The following is a 23,995-nucleotide window of genomic DNA, read 5'->3' as shown; positions in this document are numbered from 1 at the left end:
TCCAGGATACCCATCAGAAAGTCCACGGCCACATAGAAAAAGTGTAGTTTATTTGTACAGTGCAGAAATATATACAGATACTCCTTTCACACTCTCCGCTCATAACATCCCGCATAGAACTGCGGTTTCACTTCATTATATACACCTGGTGGTTGCAGCCACCAATCACAGTAGATATCCAATTATCCTGGTATTGCTACTGCATTGCATCAGCCACCTGGTTCTAACTGGATCAGGCCAGCTTTCTCTAGCTCCCCAGGTACTTTCCAGGCTGATTACATCATCCTTAGATATCACTGATCTATCCTGCACCTGTCAAATTATCTGACAGACTTGTAATCTTGACAGTTCCTCCCCTGGCCCAGCATGGGAACGCCCCAGGGAGGACAGTGCACAGAAGTGCACCGTCTGGACACCGGCGCGAGGCTGTGCTGGTGTCCCTGGGCAGCACTGCCATGGCAGCACCGGGAGGATGGCATCCAGGCCGCCCCCATCAGCATCCATACCACCCTGGGCAGCATAAGTGGCACAGGCATCGGCACAGGGGGCCTGAACGCCAATGCAGCCCCTTCCGGGCCTCCTAAGACCTTTCATCCTTTAGGCTCAGAAATGGGCTTTTGTCATGGCAAAATCAACAAAAAATGGTGGTGAGTCAATCTGGAAGGAACCTATAGATGAAATATGGGTCTCTGAGAGGATGAACTACATTCAGTATAACTTTTTCCGACATTTACTGGCTACTCCTAGATGTGTCTCAGGCATAGCGCTGAGAGCTGAATTGGGTGACTTATCGATGGAGGCTAAGGCATGGATAAAAGTGTTCCTTTAAAAAGTTAAGATCCAAAAATCTGAGGGGAAGCCTACCTTACTTGGACTTGCACATTTAGCCAATAAGATCATTTATTGGAAAAGAAAATGAAATGTCTAGGAATTACAAATGACATGGTAAAGACTACAGAGACCATAAAAATAACTAGGCTAATCAAAACGCGAGTAAAGGAATTGGACGCCAACAGTACATTTGTTAGGGCTCATAGGGTATGCTCGCCATCCTTTTTGGGTATTCCCCTCTCAAAATGACTGCTAAAGTATTTCTATCATCTGACAATACCAAAGCTCAGAAGAGCTTTTACTTTGACAAGAATGAATGCCTTTCCTTTGGCTGTTCTGGAGGGCAGATATAACAAAGTGCTATACTCTAATAGAGCATGCAAATGCTCACATGACAAAGCTGAAACTATCGAACATATGATCATTGAGTGTCCAATATTTAATGAGCTGAGGTCCAGTTTAATTACTCCTTTATTTAAAAATTTGGAAATGTCCAGTGAGACATCCGGTAGTACAAGGGTGCAGGTGATGTGGCTATTATCGGCCTGCTTTTGCATGAAACTAAAATCACTGAGAAATCCAGAAACAGTTCTTTTTCACCTGGAGAGCTGATCTGATCCTTCCTCATCACAGATCTTTCAAGCCGCATTTGGTTTCATGTATATGTGTTTCTGTGGCAGGGAAGCAAATCCCCTTCTGTCTCTCCCTCTGCGCTCTTCACAACCCAGCCTGCCTGCTGGCAAGTACAAATCAAGTTTTTGCCTTTTCTTGAATCCTGCAGGGGAAGCTTATTGCTTAGGGGGGCACTGCTATCTGCTTGCTAGTGAGTACTAGAACAACTTTGCAGCACCAGAAAACAAAATAGCTTGTGTAAACAGGACTCACACTTCTAAAGAATCAAAGCCAAAGAGAAGGCACAGGAGAGACACTGTCCTTCAGTGTTACTCCTCTGAAGATGCCTGCCACAGCTGCTGGCAAAACGTCAGGAAAGAAAATACCAAGACCACGGTCACACAGCCCGGATAACCTACAAGAACCAAAGAAGGCACAGTGCTTAGAAGGAAGTGGGTGTTATGCACGGAAATACCAAATGGGACGATCCTGTTCAGAAACAATGTTGGCAAACACTGGAGATAACTAGAAGGGATCTGGTTATGGCTCTGGCTCAGTGGTAGAGCATCTGCTTGGCATGCAGAAGGTCCCAGGTTCAATCCCCGGCATCTCCAGTTAAAGGAACTAGGCAAGTAGGTGATGTGAAAGACCTCAGCCTGAGACCTTGGAGAGCCACTGCTGGTCTGAGTAGGCAATACGGACTTTGATGGACCAAGGGTCTGATTCAGTGTAAGGCAGCTTCATGTGTTCATGAGTTCATGTGTTCCTTCTGACTTGCTTCCTCAAGCATCTCCTCCCTCCAAATGTCTAGGTCTCTCACCAAAGTCCAGCCTACAGAATATTCCACTTTGCTTCCTCTGTATTTCCATTGATCCCCAGTGTCTAGTTTCCATCATGATAGTCCCTGTCTCTTCACACCCTATTTATAACCAAACATCTGTCAATTATATCTGCATCATCTTGCCCATTTAAACAGAGCTTTCAAATGGCCATAATTGTGTTTTCTGTTAAGAATCTTTTACTCCATAAAATGAAGCTTGGATATAGCATGACGGTAGTCTTTTGTGTAGGCACGCACAATGACTGATCCTTACACTGCATCAGAGTCCACACCTGAAGTTCCCTTTGTTTGACTGCACAGACTTCTGGAAAGGAAGCCTCCGCAGTCTTACTGTGTGTATGAAGCTCCCACATGATTCTTGGATTCCAGCCATTTGAATGAGGGTTCTGTTCTGTCCCTGGCTCGTGCTGTGTACATAAAGTTTATTCTGTGAAAATAACTGTCTCAATGCCTCTTTTCCCCCCATTTAAGAGAAATCCTACAAGAGATTCACAGGCTGCGACTTGAACATGAGCAGGCATCTCAGCCCACTCCAGAGAAGGCAGCCCAGAATCCTACTCTCCTGGCAGAACTCCGGCTCCTTAGGTAACATTAATATATTTAATTTTAATGGATAAGTACCCTTATTTATGTTTCATTTAGTTCCATTTAGTTTCATTTAGTAAATCATTATTTTGAAAACAAAGTCTGGGGAGGGGGGGTTCCACAGAGGAAGAATCTTATTTATTTGGTTGATATTGAAATAAGCACCTGGACCTGGATCCCATGGTGAATCTCCACTGATGGAAGGGATTGCCATCAGTGAAACAGAGCTTCCTTTCCCCTCCCATTGCAGCCCAAAATTTTCTCCAACTGAAACACTGCTTCTGGGGACAGGAGCCATAAGGAACATTATTGTGGGGGGAGCCCGAGATCTGGGCAAAGCGAGGTGAAAAACTCATGAAAACGCCCCTCTGTGGAAGTTTTTCCCAGAATTTTTTTCTGTCTTGCACAGCTCCTTGGTCCATGTATGTGGCCTATATTTTTTTGTGAGCAGAGTCATAGCCACAAAGGGGCCTGTGGGTTCTAGCCCCCTCAAAGATATCCTATAAATCACTTTCCTTGAAGGTTCAAGCATCAAACTCCTGCCTTGTTTTTGGTACTGCAAAAATGCACCAAACACTGTACTTTCAGAGGCCACCATTGCCCAGATTCCTGGCAGCCCCAGACTGACAGAGTGCCAAAAGGCATCAGGGGTCTCTATATGTTCCCCTCCAGGAATTCCCATGAGTAGCCACTGGGGAAACGAACCAAGTGCATTTCTAAGTGCGGGTGAGCTGTAGCTGCTTGTATGAAGATTAACACCCAATATTCATAAGAAGTGTGTTGAATTAGTTTTTTTCTTATTTTTACCACAAATGGGGGGGAGGAGTGGGTGGCCAACCCACTCCTCCCAGGAATAGGGCTTACACACACACCCAGCCTCCCCCATCCAGCGGGGTTACTACCGGAGTAAATCCCTAATGACGAGTGATGTTTGGCACTGCATATCAGAATTCTGTTGAACCCCCACATGGGAGTTGGGTGCAGTAGATTTCTCACAAAGAACCGCAAAACCTCAGCTGGACAGATTGGACCGTCTTGGTGGTCGCCAAGACCCAAACGCTCACAGAAGCCCCACCGCCAGTATTAGTTACTTATTTTAATGATACTGCTCGTACAGCCAATTCGGCCTGAACAGTGTCACACTAAGACTAAAAGAAAAGAAAATGGGTGGATGGATAGACAGACAATTTGAAATTAATAATTTTAAATCTTAATCAACTGGGGGAAAACTTGGCAACTGCCAATGTAATATTAAAACCCACCACTGCTAAAAGAAACCTCAAATTATCCAATTCACAACTAGGAAACCAGATAAAAGGTTTTATCCATTTATCTCTTGCCACGTTGAGCGGTACGTTTTTGATTTTAATACTTTTGAAGATTTTTCTCCCCACTGTGGGGGTCTAAATTCAGTCTCCATTTTCTTTTCCCAAACTTCATGGACGTTCAGAAACTTAGAGCTTAGCTCTGAATATATTAATACATAGAGCAATTTATGAGCTTGCAGAGAGAGTAGGTGTAAAAACATGAAAACCTCAGGAGCTTCCGAAGCCAGTAACACTTCTAAGCCCAACCTTGATAGTGGGCTGTGCCTCAGTTGTCAATGTTGAGGTGTTTTTAAAAGTTTCTCTTATTCTGTTCTACAAAAACATGAAAATATTTCTTGATTCATTCTTTAGAAAAGTCTTTAAAAAAAAAAAAACCTGTATCTTCTCTGAGCATTCCTAAATACAAATATTCTTAAATGATTGAGTTTGCCAAGGTAACTTCCCCACAGAACCCACATTACTGATTTTTCTAATGGAAATACCAAATATCCCCCCCCCCCCGCACAGCCCAAAGATGTATGCTGAAAGGGGAAAGGGTAAGCAAAGATACTGGAACATCCATGGTTTCTCCCAGGGGAACCCTTCCTTCTAACTAGCAACATACTTGCCAGTAATATGGAGCCTGAGCGCAATAGAACGAGAGTGAGATCAAAATGAATAAATTTTACCAGTCTGGCTATCCTTTTGCAACCCCTTTTAGAAGGTCATGCCTAAAATCTATTTTAATCATTCTTAGAAGACTTCAATTGATAGGACAAGATTGTTTTACTTTAAAAAATGTCCAGTGATTATGCTGTGCTGACAGTTTTACTCAAACATTTCTTCAGTTTTGCTTCACAGATTAAAAACATAATAGCTTAGTTTAAATTTCCTGACATTGAGTGTCCTTAGGGAGCTTTGTCAACAGGGATCTTCCCTCATTTTTTAATTTGCTTTGACAGAGGAAGCAGTATCTGTCTTGCTTAGTGTGTTCAGAATAATAATCACTAAATAACAGTTTAAAAGGCTTCTATTGATTCCTTGTGTAACATTTACAAATGCCAACATTGGAGTGTGTGGGACAGTCCTTAAGTGGTTGACCTCATTTCTCCAGGGTTGGGGTCAGAGGGTAGCATTTGAGGAGAGGGTCTCAACGTGACACCCTTTGGTGTGTGGAGTCCCACGGGATCCTCTCCCCAATGCTCTTTAACATCTGTATGCGTCCCCTCACCCAGCTAGGCAGGAGTTTCAGGCTGGGTCGCCATCAATATACAGATGACACCCAGATATATCTGTTGATGGATGGCCAGCCGGATACCATCCAAGAACATCTGGCCAGGCATCTGGAAGCTGCCTGAAATTGAACCCATCAAAGACGGAGGTCCTGTGGCTAGACTAGGGAGGCCCGGGTAGGGAAATTCAGCTCCCCTCTCTTGATGGGGTACAGCTGGTACCAGCTCCGTCAGGAGTCTGGGGGTGACACTGGACGCCTCCCTTTAATTGGAAGCCCAGGTCACAAATACAGCTAGGATGGCATTTTTCCACCTCCACCAAGCCTGATGGTTGACTCCTTACCTGTCCCGCACTGACCTGGCTATAGTGATCCAAGCAATAGTCACCTCTAGATTGAACTACTGTAACTTGTATCTCTTCGCCGCACTATTTCTTCTTTCCCTTCCCATAGAATCTCTTCTTTTCCTGCTCCCCTGCCTTCAGCTTTCCCTCCTCCCCTTCTCCAGGCAGCCTCTTTCTGGGAAAAGTCTGGCCAAGTTGTATTGTGGCTGCTGAGCCAGAATGACCCAGGCCCGGTTGTGTGCTGGCTGCAGGTGCCAGGACAGGTCCAATGGCACTGGCAGTGTTCTGCACTCTGTAGGCAGGCCCAGTCATGTCTCCTCTGGAGTGGTGTGGGGTTTGGTTTTTCACTGTAGGTAGAGGCACTGCAAAGTGGTTCAATGTCTAATCTTAAATGTATATTTCTCAGACAGAGGAAGGATGAGCTGGAACAGAGGATGTCAGCTCTACAGGAAAGCCGGAGAGAGCTCATGGTTCAGTTAGAAGGCCTCATGAAATTGCTCAAGGTAAGATACTCCAATTTTCTACTAAAGGCAGCTTAAATAGAGGAAAGGTATGTAGCATGATTGGATGGTTGGGAGAGAAAGGGAATGTTGTTGTTTGGATAAACAGCCTGGGCAGTTCCTCTCATAGGTATTTGTGGTGGGAAGTGGTTCCTCGCTTATGTCTGTGAAGTAACTGTTACAAACTCTTGTGTTGCCTTTACCCTATTGCAGCTTGTAATCAGCTGTGGACTGGGGGCAAAAACTGGGCAAGGGCCCCATTCCAAGGCCCACAGAGGTTCCACATCCACAAAGGCGGAAAGAGAAAGACCCAGCCAGCCCTGCACCTCACGTAGTTTGACTGGGTGGGCCCAAGTGCGGCCATCCGTCTTCTGTTCCTGAGTCTGATGGGCTGGGCGCATCCATGCACTGCCATCCCCCAGGACATACGCCAACTCACCTGGGTCAGGCACTGGCTCACCCAGGGCAGGCTCCACCTTCCTCAGGCCATGCACAACCCTTCTACCCTGGGCTGGACCAAGCCCAAGTGGGGGGCAGGCTTTCCACCCACTCGGAAATTCCTCTGTGGCTATAATGGTCAGTCTGCCCCAGTTGTAACGTGGCCATCCTTTTAATTAAAACAACAGTAATGGAGATGGAAGCCAAACAGCCTTTTCTCCACATAATAAACTGTTTTCTTGCAGGAGCTGCATGGCCATACGCTCTATTTTATACATCCTCTACACACTTAACTTCCTCAGCATGAATGATGTGAAAAGTGACAAATGTATAAATATTCACACTGTTGACACCAGAGTAATGAAGTTGAAAAATATAACTTCAGCTGTCTGGAGCTTTATTATTGCATAATATGCAGTGCTAGCTGATTTTAATAGAGATGCACCTCCTTTCAACAGGTGATAAATTTTGCCTGCTGTTCTTCTTTTCCCCTCGTAACTATATCTAATGACTCGTTGGGTTTTGTGTAGAATCACAGCAGTGCTTGTAAGCTATCTGTGCTGCTTTTGCAACTGGTATTTAGGTTATGTTTAGAGCCAGCAACCTTAGGATCTGGTAAATTTGGTTCATAGTCTTGAATTTGGGTACACCGTGTAACATGAAGGTCTGATGCTATATAGCCACACCAGTTGCTTCACATATATGGTAAAAGCTTAAGAAGTTTGTTGGATCCAACTATCTGTTCTAGCAGTTTGTTTGCAACAGTGACCAGCCAGATTGCTCTAGAACAGGGGTTCCCAAACTTTTCAGGCCACCGCCCCCTGGTTCCACAAACTAAATCCCAGCGCCCCCTACTCTATCCTATAAAAAGCATTATTCAAAATAGGAGTTTACATGACTCACTAAAGAAGATAATAATAAAATTTTAAAACAGTAACAATTCATTGCACATCTATTCAAAATCAAATTAAAACTTTTTAGTTGAAATTTGTTCAACAGAACCGATGAACTTGATCCAGTGGTACCAGCTCTTCAAAGTCTGGAAAAAAATTCTGATAGTCTCCACTAAAATTGCCAGAATGGTGCCACCATAGCTTGATTTATTGTAAATTAGTGAACAATACAGTTGAAGGGGCCCACCTCTAGTGCCCCCCCTGCTGCCCTCTTGCGTCTTAGTGTCCCCCTAAGTAATCCCACCGCCCCCCAGGGGGTGGTATTGCCCGCTTTGGGAACCACTGCTCTAGAACTTGAGAAGCAGGCTATAAAAGCAATTGCCCCCTGCCCTGATTGTCCCCCCACAACTGCTATTCAGAAGTGTACTGCCCTGAAGTCAAATTATTTGTTTTACAAACAGTGGATGGTTTTTTGCCGGCTCTGCAGCTTCACTCATCTTTTACTTTAAGCTTAGATTAATCTGACTCTTAATGGTCCAATCTTTCTTTAGGAAGAAGAACAGAAGCAGGGAGTAAGTTATTTGCCCTGTAGATGTCACTAACTCTTAAAGAGTGCTGCTGTGATCCAAATGGGTGCTGTGCTACATCTGCTTGAAATGCGTGTTCATGCTCGAGATCGATAAATAACACTATCTTGCACGCCTTTAACCTTTTATCACAGGAGTTAAAGTACTTTACACAGTCAGCTAATTGAGATTTATCGTTCTCTTGAGAGGTCAGTAATAAATGTAAGAGATCTCCTTGGCTCACTGCTGATATACAGTCACCTTTGCCATGAAGAGCTGTAACTCTTTAACGCTGTTGAGTACAAGCTATAATGGTGTGTGGACGTGAGCAGCTTCCCACTAATTTGAAAGTGCAGAGATAATGTAGGTAGGTGAAATGTAACTAGATGAGTTGAAATGTCTCCTGAATAATAGCCTTGGAAACTCCTGTGCATTGTTTAAAAAAATAACTATCTGTTCTCAAGCAGTTATAGAAGGGGTTTTTGAAGATAATTTTCTTTGTGTCTTTTTATTAGAAAATGAATAACCAATGAACACTGCTCATACAAAAACAGAGAAAGTATTATCACATCAATGTACAATTTCTATGCAAAGGAATAATCAACCCTGAGGCTACATCCTAATTCTGCAAGTTTATACTCTAGATCAAAGTGAGAAGATAATTTGCAAAGGATGCATCCAAGTTAATAATTCAGAATGTTTCCAAAATAACTTCAGCATTTCAGTATTTCAGTGCACTATGTAGGGCTGTGTTTGTCCATTTGCACATGCATAAGCCATGCTGAAATCAGTAGTTGAGTATGGCTTGTTGCTTACTGCTTTCATTTTCTTAAGAAATTCTGTGAGGGATTTCTCATTAGAAAGAACAGCTTTATTTCTCAGCTCAGCTATAACATCAGGGTGCAGTAGAGAGATGCAAGCACAGACTAACTAGATTTATTGTAGTTATTTAATTTACTTCCATACTGCTGTTTATAGCCCAAACACTCCCAAAGGTAGCTTGAAAAAGACTGTTAAAAACACCATCAACACAATTAAAATACCAGCATTAATTTTCTTTTGAAAGAACTAAATGATGTTGTTGAGCCATTGTTGCTCTAGAAACTTGCTTTTATTACATTTCGGCTGGGACCTGTTTTAATTTGGTAAGAAATTATGGGTTATGCTGGATGGGATAGAAAGGAAGAATAATAGCATAAACAATTTCAGTACATTTGCTTCGATTTTTGCTTTATGGGGAAAGTAATAAAAAGGGAAAAGAAAAGCCTATGATTTGTTTGTTAAAAATCATACTTTTTATAATTAAAAAATAGGTTGAAGATACTGCTTGCACTCGGCAATGAAATAGTAATAGTAAGGATTTTTAAAAAAAGAATCCAGATTAATGTAAGTGTGTTATATGGTGCTGCTGCTGCACTGTGTTTTCAGACTTGAACACTGTCATGGTGAAAAGTGGGCTCCGAAGGTCACAAGAATCCCCTTGGAAAAATACCGCCTTAGTGGACTTTCGCTTTATCTCGAGCCTGCTCAGAGTCGCAACAGGCTGTTGCTTTCATCCCATTTAGGGAACTCCTTTCTTCTTTGCTTCATGTGCTGCAAGGATTGTGTAGTAAATTGGATGTCATCACTGACCCACATAGCCAATCAGGTTTGGCAGCATTGTTGAAGGCAAACGAAGTTCATTGCCCATACTCTGAGTGGGGAGGGGGGGATACATCCTTGCTGTTGAGCAGCCAGGCCGGTGCTTCTGATTTTGTGATGCTTCACCGCAAACTGTTAGCCTGACTGTTCCAGTTCTGATCATGCACAGTTATGTATGGCTAATTACAGAAATAATGTAGTACAGATGGATAACAGCCACATTTAGATATGCATCCAAATGTACATGTCATCGGTCTTCATTGTTTCACTGTCAACAGTCAGAGGTGCTTCCAGGTGTGCATCTCCCTTTACATTCTGTCCCCTCTATGCAGCTGCCCAGATAATTATTTCTCTCCTCTTCCCACAAAAAGCACCAACTTGAAGACACCGGTGGCTTCCACAGAGGGATGGGATTTTGTGGTTTCCCCACTGCTGGTGCAAGTAAAGTGCATCAGCAGTGAGGCATCCATGTGGCAGGTTTCCCAGCAGTTTCCCTGCCCCAATCCCCCTGCTGTGGCTGCCACCACCCTCCCCTGGGCCATCAGGGCTTTTGCCATTTAAAAAAAAATCAGCACTAGAATATCACTATATTGATATACTGTCATAACAATAGGTGTAGCAGGTTCTCTGAGTTGCCAGCTTTCATTTAAAACCAAGAAGGTAAGGCTCTAGCCTCTTCCCATGCAAAGATAGGACTTCCCCCACAAAGGAAATTAAGACTTTTTTTCCTATGACTTATTGTTTTCTAAAGAAAGCTGGCAATTCAAAGAACCCCTGGAGGTGGATGAATGCACCATGAGGCTGTGGGGAAGCAGTGGGGGGGACCACTTCCCAAAAGCATTGAACTCGGGGCAGAGAATCTGTGTGGAAATGGCCACTGTCACAGAAAAAGTTAAAAATGCTTTCATGGGGACAAAAGAATTTGTAAAAAAGTGTCCATTTTGGCAGTTACGTACACTGTTATAAAGATCAAATAATTGACTATGGATTGCAGATATTTGGGCACCTTAGGTGCCAACTCAGTGCTGCTGAAATGGTCCCCTCCCCTCCATTTTAAAAGAAGTTTCTTTATTGGTGTGGATTAGTCAGGTAATTTCCCCTGATGAGTTACCCTTAGGTTCCAGCAGAGGGAGCTACATACCAAAGACCAAGACCAGATTTTGCATCCCGTTTGTTACTATAATGGGTAGTTCTTGACAGAGTAAATCTAAACTATTCCTGTCATATTTTATAGATGTGTCATTATTGAGAAAGTACAGCTGTACCTCTCATGAAAGATGGCTACATGGCTGACTCTGCAAAAGAAAAGGAAGTTTCTGTTTCAGACCCCAACAAAATAAAACAAAAGTCAAGCAGCTCCTTAAAGACTAACGTTTATTTCAATATGAGCTTTCATGAATCACATCTTACTTCCCTCCACGTATTTGAGGAAGAGATGTGCCTCAGGAAATACCATATTAAAATATAAATGCTGTTAGTCTTCAAGGTGCTACTGGACTTCTATTTTATTTTTCTACAACAGAGTACTATGACTACACCTGCTTTTGTTTATCTAGGTTTCAGGCCTCTATAAATGGGGGGGGGACACTAGGTATGGCACAGAATTTTGCTCCTATCAGTATAGTTGCAGGAGACCTGGCTTTTGGCAAGGGTGAGAGTATTTCCAGAATGAGCCCAGGACCCTCTGCTTTCCTGCAGGTTCCAGACTTACTTTAGAAATAAATGGAAGCGGCAGTGGCAAGAGGGGATGTGTTTACATCTCTCCCTGCCTGCCTCTGAGGTCTTGAGGTATGCATGAGAGATTGACTAGCACTTCAACTAACAGCCTGAAGGTTTCCATTCCTGCCAGGGGCTTGTTTGTTTATCTTCCCCTCACTACATTGGAGGCTTCCATCCTGGGATGCAGAAAGACCCTTGGATCCTGGGGATGGATCGAGTCCTTCCAGTGTGAATGGGTCTTAAGAACTTTAGACTGGGGAGGGCTGCTTTTTGTTTTTGTTATCTTCCCAGTCTGTGGGATGCCCTCAGTACCAGTGAGGAAGATGGAATAAAGAGACCAATTTTGTGAGATCAGAGATTTTTGCATACATTGGGGAACAGGTCATAGAGATTGTGTGTGCGCGCGTGTGCCGTCAAGTCAAAGCTGACTTATGGCGACCCTGTGGAGTTTTCAAGGCAAGAGGCATTTGGAGGTGGTTTGCCATTGCCTGCCTCCACGTCATGACCCTGGTATTCCTTGGAGGTTGCCCATCTAAATATTAACCGGAGCCAAGCCTGCATAACTTCTGAGCTCCGATGAGATCAGGCTAGCCTTGGGCTATCCAGGTCTGGGCCCATAGAGGACATAGTGGTCTATAATTCAGTGAGAGGGTGGTAACGAATTAAAAGATTCCACTGACCAACGAAGTATCGTATAGAGTAAATCTGAGTGGTTTTGCCAATCCCAGGATTTTTCGGTCTACCAAGAAAAAAAACCCTGAGACTGCAAGAGCAGAGGTAGTGGAGGACAACCACTTATTTGGCAGAGATTGACAGCAACAGTATCTGATCTTTATACTTTCTGTTTGTGTTTCCAGTTTTCTGATGTCGTGACTTTGTTCTGACTGATGTTAAAACGCTTTGAACATTCAAGTAGCCCCTTTAGGCTCATGCAATGCACTCTCAGGAGGTGTTTCTCTCTGCAGCAACAATAATTTATTACATTTTAAGACCAAATTGCACATCTCTTCCCCACATTTCCAAATCACCTTTAGTTAAAGCAGACACATGACATGACATTTCCTCTTCTTCCCCAAACCACAGTGAAGCTGAGCCAGGGGTAAAGAAGCACTGAGCACAGTGACTATGCCATATGTCTGCTTTAACTAGATATTACCAGAAGATACAGAGAAGAAATGTGGGATGGCTGTGGCCGTGCATTTCAAACAATGTGTGATTTAGTCCAGAAGCTGCTTCTGAAGAAGTTGAAGGTGTTGTTGACTTTCAGGTGGCTCATGGCAACCTCATCCACTGGGCGATCCAGGCAAGAGATGAGCAGAGGTGGTTTGCCATTGCCTTCCTTGGTGGTCTCCCATCCACATACAGACTGTGCTTCTGCAGTGGCCCCCAAATTTCAAGGTTATCTTATGTTGGCCTACCAGGGCTACTTCTGGAATGATGGAATTCAGAAGGCCCATCAAATTCAGACGCTACCTCAGGATCATAGAGCTCAGATCAGAGCTTTTAACTTCAGCACCAATGTATGGAAAGTTGCATAAATAATATTGCATTGCAAGTATCCTGCAGTGAGAACAATTTGGTGAGGAAATAATAAATCTTAAAACAAGTCCTCTTCCATTAAAAAAGAGGAAAAAATATGATGGTTTTTAAAATCCCTTTTCTTCATTAACCAGTGAGAAACATTTACATTTAATTAATGAAGCTTCCTTATATTGATCCAGACTATTGGTCTACTCTGACTGGCAGTGGCCAGGTTCTCAAGCCTAGGTCTTTCATGTCAGCTACTACCTGATCAATGTACTGTATTAAAAATTTTTTAAAAAAAATGTGTAAACATTTTCAATTTGAGCTCACATATTTATAAACAAGATCTATTTGGCTACTTCACCTATCCTCCCCCCCCCCATCCTATGCTGTTTATCTCCTCTGTTTTTGCTAGCATGTGCATCTGGCACTGTTAACTAACAAAAAGAGTTATGCATTAGCTTTCCATCAGGATTATCCTAATATTTGGCGTGACATGATCTGTTTTCTGACCATTGTGCAGCTGCAGGGGATGCAAAGGTGGCAGCACTGGAGTGCTTTCTCTTGTCAGGCGTAACTCATCTGCATGTACCTTTCTTCCTCCAGACCCAGGGGGCGGGCTCCCCTCGTTCTTCTCCCAGCCACACTATCAGTCGGCCTATCCCTATGCCCATCAGATCTTCATCTGCTTGCTCCACTCCAGCCCACACACCTCAGGACTCTCTGACAGGCGTGGGAGGAGATGTCCAGGAAGCTTTCGCACAAGGTGAGCTGGGTGAATAGGGTTGCCCACCTCCAGTTGTTGGCTGGAGATCTCCCGCTATTACAACTGATCTCCAGCCGATAGAGATCAGTTCCTCAGGAGAAAATGGCCACTTTGGCTATTGGACTCTATGGCATTGAGGTCCCTCCCCTCTCCAAACCCTGCCCTCCTCAGGCTCCACCCCCAAAATCTCCAGGTATTTCCCAACCTGGATCTGGCAACCCTAGAGGTTAATGACCTTCAAGGTGAGGACAGTTCTCTTTGTTTTTGCTAATTAGAAACACTGCTCCTCAGGGCACTCCTCCGCACATAGGAAAGCCCCCCCCCCCATTAATGAATTGCTTCCGTTGGGCTTTTCAGTCCAGCACTGGACAGTCCTCACTCCCTTGATGAATTTCTTATTAGTTTTGAGCACTGTTTCTGCATAGGAAAGCTGTCCTCTTTAGTTGCCTGGTGAATCAATTCTTCCACTGTCAGTCCAGTGCAGGAAAAGTTCCCTCTCTCTGCCTGGTTAATGATCTTCAAAGTGAGGGCAATTCTCTACGTTTCTGCTAATTCTGCTATGAAAGCATCCTTCCCCTGTGTGATGAATTACTTCTGCTTGGTCTCTACAGTCCAACACTGGGGAAGACACCATATCTTTTTTTTAAAATACTACTCCAGAACAGCACAATTACACTAGAATCATAGAGTTGGGAGGGACCACCAAGGTCATCTAGTCCAACCCCCTGCACAATGCAGGCAATTCCGAACTACCTCTCACACACACACACACAGTGACCCATACTTCATGCCCAGAAGATGGCCAAGGTGCCCTCCCTCTCATTACCTGCCTAAGGTTATAGAATCAGCATTGCTGACAGATGGCCATCTTTCCCCTTCTTCAAAACCTCCAGAGAAAGAGAGCTTACCACCTCCCGAGCTTACCGCTACTTCTCTCACATTAGCAATATGTGTATTGTAAGAAGCCAGGCTGCCAGAAGAGCAATATTGGGATCTTTTTCTCTCCCCTTGCAATAAATACCCTGCGATTCTGCTTTCAACAAATCGCCCAAGGTAGCTTACAATCATAAAATAATAACAATATGCAATAAAAAATATCCAAGAGCTATTTTAGTGCTTGGACACGCCCTGTGGGACATTTGTGCTTTTTTCCTTGATAACTGGCCGTTATGTTTTGTATTGTCTCTTCAGTTTCAAAAGCAATTTGCCCCATTGGGAGGTGGGGGGGGGCTGCTCTTCAAAAAATGTCAGCACACAGCAGCTTTGGGCACCCAGAGCTAGTTGTACAGTGCTTTGAATCCCAGCCATTGTCTTTGACTCTGGATTAGTGGCATTTAATTAAATGAAGCAACCCTTGCTGTGCAGCACAGGAAAAAAAAACTTATCCAAATTCGAGTTTCACAAGCCTCCTTGCAAAGAAATGCTTTTTAAAAAAAATTGCTACATGGTTGTCTTAATTATGTTCTAGGCCAGGTTGTCGGACTCAATTTTTACGAGGGCCGGATATGACATAAATGTCACTTGGTCGGGCCGGTCCATGCCTTGCCAGCCCAGACTGAGAGTGGAGGGGGTTGCTGCCTCCGCTGGCTCCTGGGCCAGATAAGACCTCTCAAGGGACCTGATCCAGCCCCCAGGCCTTATATTTGACACCCTTGTTCTAGGCTGTCGACCTTGTATTGCATTAAAGAGCTCAAACAAATCTACTTGTAGATGAGCCCTTCATTTCTCTTTTCTTCTCAGGCACAAGAAGAAATTTAAGAAATGACTTACTGGTAGCAGCAGATTCTATTACCAATACTATGTCTTCACTGGTGAAAGAACTCAACTCAGGTCTGATACTTTAAAAGTGTGATTATGTTATAGTCATTTAACTTTTTCTTTTAAGTGCAGCCGGGGGGGGGGGGGGATCAAATACTTATGTTTTGTACAATGATTGTTAACGATTCAAATATATAAAAGTCAAAGGCATTTAAATGCCAATATGTGGAATTACAGCAGGGGGTCACGTACCAGCGACTGCTTTGGAAACACCCCTCTAATAGACAGTGCTTTTAGATTTGCTTACACACACACACACCTCTACAGCCACCCCTTGTGCAAAGTTGCATGATTTAATGTGACTTAGGTAGTGCAGGAAATGGTCCTGAAAAGAACAGTCCACAGGGAACTGGGATTTGACCAAGGGGGCAGGGATTTGACCAAGAATACAAGGGGAAAAGCCACTGTTTTGACTATGACTTAATGCTAGCCCTGCTAATCACCTGTGTTGCTATTGAGGTTACTGAAAATCTCCATGGGGATTAGTATAGTCCCTGTGTCGTTTGGAAATGATAGGTACACTAAACCATCACACCTGGCACCTCAGCAGATTTACTTTCTGCAGACAGCCTAATCAATAGCAAGGGTGAACAACAGAAATACTTAACTGGGTGGCAGTTGGATTTTAGAGTTATGGATTTGTGGTTTTAATTGTAAATTATATTTTGTATACTGATATATGTGGATTATTTTGTAGATGGTGTTTTATGTTGTAAGCCACTCTGAGCCCAGCTTTGGCTGAGATAGAGTGGGATATAAATATAAACAAATAAATACATTAATTAAAATTGAATACATACCAGGCTGTATTTATGGCCATTTAAAATTACAGTGTAAACTTAACCAATCCTAGAAATCAAAATAGAAACAAACTAGAGTACAGATAATCATAGTACCATCATCACTCTTCTTCCTGCAGAAGCTGGAAGTGAGACAGAGAGTAATGTGGACTCTGAGTTCGGTCGAACCCATTTTGATGATCTTGTTCCATCCCCAACTTCTGAAAAGGCTTTCCTTGCACAGATCCATGCCCGGAAGCCAGGATACCTTCACAGCGCAGCAGCCTCTGGGACCATTCGCAGTGATATGTGGGTACCCTCAATCTTTTTTCCTTCTTCTTACATATTGTCTTCAGTAAAGCTCTGAAGCTAAGTGGAGATGGTTTGTGTACAGGAGCTCTCAAGCTGAAATTAAACCAAGAATAGCAAGTTGAATATTTTTAAAAGTCATTTTTAAAATGGTAGAAAAAACAATGGTGCATTGTTTTTAACTTGGAAAATTAGCACTGAATATTTACCACCACAATAGTAGAAATGCAATTTGGTTTCAGTGCACACCTCTTTACAGGTAGATTAATTTGGCAGTTGCAACCTTAAATAGAGGAAAGGAGCCTCTCCATTTGATGGGATAGAAATATTCTTACATTTTGATTCTTGGGATGGGAAGAAGATGGTGTCTTCTACTGACAGGGATATGAAGAAACTCTCAGCTAATCACACATGGCCAAGAAGACTTTGGGGGTCCTCAAAATGCAGCCCCTATGCCACAAGGCGAGCTGTTTTTAAACCTGCAGAAGCTTTCAAAACCAATTGAAGATACAGCAGGGAAATCCCGGGTTGAAAGAAAGCATCAGAAATTCAGTTTTTTAAAATTATTATATTTAATTTTAATTATTTTTATCTTGGCTTTTGTATGTTATTATTAAATATCCACATTTTCTACCGATGGCTCCGCTATTGGAGATCAGGAGTGCTGGTTTCATACCCAATAAGCCAGAGCATTATTTCCTCTTGGCTTTTTGTAGTTCATATGTTTGACAGTGAGCAGTATGAGCTGTGCAACCTGCATTTACCCACTCTGCATTTCCCAGGGAAAGTAGTATTTGTCTTTCCTCAAGACACTTCCAGTGCTGTCAGCTGTGCATCCCAGAGTCAGATAGGACACATGGGTAGAGTCCTTCCTGGACTGTACCATTTCAGACTACAGGTGTTGGAGACTGTGTCTTTGAATGCGCCACATGTTTAAAAACATGCTCCCTACATTTAGTAACCTCTGACAAACTAGGAAGGAGGGCTAGGCTAGAATTCCACTCTGTGATCTGGTGGTTTTTCCCAATGCAGGGAATTCTTTCCCTGAGGAAGCATTCACAGTCCAAAGAGCTTTCCCAGTTATTTTTCCAGAACATGTTGCTCAACCCCAAAATGTATTGAAAGGGAGAATCATAGACATTTGAAAGATGAAATGCGACAGAAGATGCAACGACATAAAATCACATCTCTAAAGAAAAGTGTGTTTGTCTTTCTCTGTGTATAATATGTAGTTCAAAGACAAAGCACAGTAATGGCCTTGCCTCTCAAACCTTTCTGGGAGCTATTTATTCATAATTGTCTTTAGGGTTACAGAAGATGGAGACCCTTACGTTAGAACTGATGAGGAAAACTATGAAAATGATTCTGTGCGCCAGCTAGAGAATGAGCTCAAGATGGAGGAGTATTTGAAACAGAAGCTACAGGATGAAGCTTATCAGGTAATAAAATCACAACAAAATTATCTGAATTAAACTGAATCCAGTGAGCCCTGTGATAGATCTTGTTGGATCACAACTATATTTATATAGGAGTCCGTTTCCAGATAATACTGAAATCCACTTATTTTTCTGTGTAAGTTTTCTGGAAGTCTGGTTGATCCATTGTGGGTGGGGGGAGAGAATCCAAACAAAACAGGAGAGTAACACCAGAGCCAGCAGAAGCCCTGGTGGCAGCACCAGGCCAGATACCGGTAACCTGTGCAGGAAGGAGAGGGGGAGGAGGGATTCATCCAGATTATCTCCTCTCCCCCTCCTCCTGATCTCCATGGTTTCTAATCCCCATGTCATTACATTTTTAGTTCAGAATAATAATGATCTCACTAAAATGGTGTGTTTTTTTTCATTTCATGGTTTTATTAGTATCCAGATATGTATACCTACTAAGGATATGCTTGGATATGTCTGTTCAGTTTGTTTTAATTTTTAAAAAATTGTTTGGATTGCTATGTCATCTCCGTCTGTGGAGGTGGCAAGAGAGAAGAATGCTAAATGAGGAGCACATAGCATGTGTTCCTGAAGAGACCACCCAAATTGATGGTGTGTATAACTGAAAGTATTAAAAGACAAAATAAGAAGCTACCTAGCTAGAAAAGCAATATGTACACTGAGTAAATAAATAAGGTGGTACCATGTAGCATTGGTAATTTTGTTCTGTTTCTGTGTTCTGAAATGTTTGTCTGGCCAGACCTTGACTAAGACTTGCCTGTCCAAGCAGTTACATTCCTTTTACACTACAAAGTGCAATACTTGAGCAAGAGCTCCAAGAGAGTCCCAGTTGCTCTGGAACGTGTAGCAAACGAAATCTGTATTCAGTTGAACGAAACTAATGCCTGTCTTGCCCACACTTCATCAGCTGCAACCTTCTTACAGCTATTTCTTGCATGTAAACTCCTATTTCTCATACAATATTATTGCATGTCAGCACTCTTTTATCTCTTGTGTACTCCTATGAGAATGCTGGTTTGACTGTTCACATGTTCTGCTTTCGCTTTCTTCTCTGTTCACAGGTCAGTTTGCAAGGATGAGTACTCCATCCTTGTATTACTCTCCTCTGAAGTAAGTATTTATTCTAGGACTGTGGCCTACTTCTGGTATTATTAGCAGGCCACTTCAAGGAGGGGGGAGGTGTCCATGTGAGAGAAAGTACCAACCCAACTCCCAAAGTAGTCTATTGGCAAATACAGATTCCTGCCCTCCCTGCTGCCCTCCCTTGCCTTTGGCAAATGCAGATTCCTGACCTCCCTGCTGCCCTCCTTTCCTTTGGCAAGGAATACATAAGTTTACATGAAATGAGGTTCTACTCATGCTCTTCCGTAAACTGATACCAGCAAAAAGAGGATTCTCACTCTGGTGCTCACATTTCCTTGTCTCTCTCCATCTGAGGTATTTCAAGTAGAGAGGAGAAGCAGAGAGAGAGAGAAGGTTGGCAGCTGGTGAACAGATGGCCCTAAAGGTCCAGATTAAACCTCCATACTGGCAGTTGGTACTTCTAGTCTAGTAGAATTATATGAATTAAACTTTGGCTCCCTGGTAACGTGCCATCTAGAATGTGCATGTGAAATGACCTGAGTTGCTTAGATAATGCATATTGTAGCAAACTGCAATCATGTATACGTCTCACAAAGGGTAGCCTCTATTATTTCGTTGCTTTTTATTCACATGCCACATTTTAAAGCATTTGTAACTTGCTACTTGTTATACAGGCTGAAAAAAACAAAGCAAGTTAATGGGACTAGAGTTGAAATAGTAATCTCACCCGTTTTCATTATTGATTTCCATTTTTAAAATGCTCAAAGTTGCTCAAAAATGAATAAGACAAAGAAGTTGCTATATTAATAAAACAGAGATGTAAAACATTAACATGATAAAAGTGTATGTACTATATACAGAAGCTGTATCAATGTCAAAAGTATCAGGCATCTCAGACTGTAGAAGAATGGGCAGTTCTATGCTAGCCTAAATCAACAAAGGAAGTTAGCTGAGGCTCCCCTCCTGGGCAGGCCAGATGAAATAAAAGAGGAAGAGCTGATGTCTCCAACCTGGGCATGATTGCTGTATAGCTCACACACACACAAACCCCAAGAGTACATGTGTACCAGCTCTTATATTGGTCTGCCATAGGGATCCTTTGCTTTAATTTGGAAAGACCTCAACAGGACAATTAAACAGAAATCCAGGGGCACCTTGAAGACTAGCAAACAGACTAACATGGATGCCCCTCTGGAGTTATCAATAGGATAACTGAACATGCACATAAAGCCAACAAGCTCTGGCTGCCTGTGAAGCATAAAATATGCATGCTTCACGCACAGAGACAGATCCGGTGAACTTATAGAAGCTCTCATGTACTCATCAAGCTTCTGTATAAAAATTTATATAGAGGGGACAGTTCCGCGCACACAAAGAGGTACATACAGAGTTTTACTCCCCTCCCGCTGAAATAACCACAAAAGCCCATTTGTACAGGAACTCCATCCATGCAGTGATGCCGATGGGTGTACGGTGTAGTTGTTTAAAACGAAAATAACAATGACATATTGTTTTGGTGTGTGTTGATAAAGCATGAACGACACGCGCTTTACGCTGTGTCTGTGCATTACAGAAGGGGTTGCCATCCAATTCTTTCAAATGTTTCTCAACAGGCAAGCTGCAGTCAAAGAGACAATGGAAGCGACGTGAGAACTGATGAGGAGGAGAGCTGTACTCCAACTGGTGACAGAGAGAGCCCACCTGCCAGCTTCACAGAAGAAGCGCCACAACAAGCGCAGCCCCTCTGATATCAGATAAACCAACTCGTTTTGAAGACTGTAGCACATTACTTTTGTTCTACAAGTTGTAGTTTGTAGGTGTTTGTTTTGAAGAAAAAAAGACATTTTATTTAAAGCTAACTTACAGCAGCTACATCTTATGTAACATGGCTCATTACTGGGGAAGAACACAGGCTGACAAAAAAGAAGGTTGCTGTTACAATTAACAGCAATATTAACAAAATACTCAAGCCCTTTGCACATAATGTTGAACCTGTTCAGTTTACAATGACAATATTAATGCTGTTTATAGTAGGCGTTTTATTTCTGAATAGTTTCAGATTTTAGGACACTTTCCTATACACTGTACATTGTTTTTCCACAGCGGAAATTTTAAAAGCTACAATGACACATTTAACACTGAATGAATATACTCCTGAGTGTATATATTTATAGCCCCCATAGCAAAGTACCAGGCTATAGTTGCAATCCAGCACCCAGTTCTATGTGCTTAGACACCATTGGTTTTGGTGGGACTATAGTTCATAACCAGATGCAGGATGGCAGCCTTAGATTGCAATTTGTTTTAGAGTCTTTCTGCAAAAAGAGAGAAAGACTTGTACAAAATGCACTAAGAGTATCTCTATGATTTAGGGCTACTGCATAACTTAGGAATGTTTTCTTTTGAAGTGATCTAACAAATCAGCCATACAAGTTAGTGTAAATATTTTCTTTCCAAATAGATATCATATACAAAAGGCAACATTCAAATGATATAGAATCTAGTTTTTAAAATCAGCACAGATCTTCTTAAAACTGTGAACTATGTTTTGAAATACTCGTTGCTAAAGCTGTTTATAAACCACAGGTGCCATAAGATCCCTAAACTGACTCACGTTATGTATAAACTTCCATGGTATTGTTTTATTGCTGTTTTAGAGCTTTGGTAAGCATGTGTTCTTTCACTTTTCTCCATTCTTCATATACTGTTTGTTGAGGCCTTCAGCTTTAAATGTACAGGCTTTAAAAGTGCGCTTGCAACTATTACCTTTTATTTCTGAATGTGCATTGCCTTAGCCAGCCACCAGATGTTCTGCATGCATTCTTGGAATTGTATAGTGAGACTTTCTTTCAGGCAGAATGGGGAAATAGTTATCTATGAAAAGCACAGGGGAGAAGTGTCCATTAAAAAAAAGAGAATTACAATTTAACATCCTGTTTTAACTATGATGGGGGAGGACAGAGAGAGAGGGTTTTAAAAAAATCTATTAGGGTTATAAAAAGAAAAATATGTTGAAATGAGGTTTCCCAACCATTGCTGTACTGTGAATTAGCTAGTGACATCTCACACCAAGTCTCTTTTAGCAAAGAACAAAACAGAAAGTAATCAAGAAATTTCCATGCACCTTCGAGCGAGACTTCCCCCGTCGAGGCACCGCCTGACTGAGCCCAACCCCTTGCAGGTAGGGTTTCCTCGGCCTCAGACCACTCAGAGGAGGAGGACGAACCTTCCTCCCCTGAGGTGGCCAGCTTGCTAGCTCTCTAGAAGCAGGGAGCGTAATTCACCAGCCATCCTCATTGGCCTCCACCCACGTTGCTTTATACCCCGCCACCTGTGCTCCGCCCTGTTTGCCTCGACCCAAGGCTACAAATGACCCCTCCCTCTTTCCTCTTCCTTTCCCTGCCCAGAGAGTCCTTCCAGCGGGCGCGGCCCCTGTCTCTGCCCGGCCCTAGCTCTTCCGCCCGCCCTGAGCCGGTCGTGCTCTGGGCGGGTCTTCCCTTCAGGCACTTCTCCTCCGCGCCTGATCCATCCCCCGTCCCATCCACTGCCTCCCCTCGGCCGCTGGGGCGGGAGCTGCGTTGGCCCGGTTGCTGCCCTGGGGCCTCCTTCCCCTGTTGCGCTCCCCCCCCACCTGCCAGCTGATGGGCAGGGTTTCCGGAGCCTTCCCGGGGCCCTGGCTCGTCGACCGGCCCGGGGGCCTTGCAGCGCTGTGGCTGTCGCTGCGCCCCAATTGCTGGGCAGGGTCCGCCCACGCCTCTTCCCCCGCTCGCCAGCTGCCGAGCGGGGCTGTCGGCGGTTGCGGGGGCTTTTGGCCCATTCGCCAGGGCACGGGGAGGAGGCTTGGGCCCGCCTCTGCTTGCGCCCCTCCCGACTCCTTCCCCGGTGAGGTTTCCCGGGGCCTTTCCCCCCCCCCCTCAGGGGCTGTTGCTGGGGTCTGGGGTGGTCGGGACAGCCCGGGCGGGAGGGCGACCCAGAACATACTTCATGGTGCAAGTATCTGATTTTCAACCATCTGTTTAGAACAGGCTCTCTGGTTTAACAGAAGCAGTAGAGAAAGTGTGCTATTGTGAACAAATGCATTTAAATTCAATTAAGCTGGTCCCAAAGAGTTTGTATATCATTTGCCCAAATAAGAAGTATACCCTTTCCTGCTGATTCTGCTGGGGATGAGCACCAGGAAAAAAAGCTTATATGAATTCAGTGGTTACTGCTACTTCTTACATATGCACAAAATCATCTGCTACTACTGCCCATCTTCCTCCTTGTGTATGTTTCAACATTGTCTCCAAGGGGTCAAAGTCATGCAATTCAGACAACTGGAGAAAAGAAAATAAGTTTCCATGGAAACACCTCCCACCCCACCTTTGCAATAACTAATCTTTACTGCTGTGATACCTGCCAGCCTGACAAGGTAGGCACTATACATAACCTGTGACAGCTTACCTCTCCTACACCCTTCTCTCAGGAACCAGTTACTCTCTACCAGTGCCTAGCACTCAGCAAATAACACTTACTACAGTATATTGGCAAATGTTGCTGACAGCTCAGGACTCCAGTCAGGCATTTCCTGAAGAGAGACAAAATGGACAAGACCACAGCTACATCTGAATGACCAAATCCAGCCACAGAACTAAATGTGGAGTAATAACCATATTGCTTTAACACCAACATTTGTTTACATGCCAACATTGCATCTAGGGCTCATGCCTTAGTCAGAGCTGTGCCAGAGCTGTGTAGCACTATCCTTGATGGAACATCTCCAC

The 23,995-nt window shown here is 43.4% G+C and overlaps 1 protein-coding gene across 1 annotated transcript in view; it reads left to right on the top strand.

Annotated features, from left to right (window-relative positions):
• DTNA (dystrobrevin alpha) overlaps positions 1-20,980 on the top strand; it is a 199,337-nt gene extending 178,357 nt beyond the window's left edge. The window contains exons 16-23 of the mRNA XM_056854383.1: positions 2,756-2,869; positions 6,158-6,254; positions 13,639-13,798; positions 15,539-15,628; positions 16,536-16,704; positions 18,011-18,143; positions 19,211-19,259; positions 20,846-20,980. Of these exons, the coding sequence (XP_056710361.1) occupies positions 2,756-2,869; positions 6,158-6,254; positions 13,639-13,798; positions 15,539-15,628; positions 16,536-16,704; positions 18,011-18,143; positions 19,211-19,228 (781 nt within the window). The 3' untranslated portion in view covers positions 19,229-19,259; positions 20,846-20,980. The remainder of the gene's footprint in view (positions 1-2,755; positions 2,870-6,157; positions 6,255-13,638; positions 13,799-15,538; positions 15,629-16,535; positions 16,705-18,010; positions 18,144-19,210; positions 19,260-20,845) is intronic.
• The last annotated feature ends 3,015 nt before the right edge of the window (positions 20,981-23,995 follow it).

The sequence above is a fragment of the Euleptes europaea genome, chromosome 8 (genome assembly GCF_029931775.1).
Source record: "Euleptes europaea isolate rEulEur1 chromosome 8, rEulEur1.hap1, whole genome shotgun sequence".
Classification (NCBI taxonomy): Eukaryota; Metazoa; Chordata; class Lepidosauria; order Squamata; family Sphaerodactylidae; genus Euleptes; species Euleptes europaea.
The sequence above is the reverse complement of the archived record's forward strand: the minus strand, read 5'-3'. Positions and strand labels throughout refer to the sequence as shown.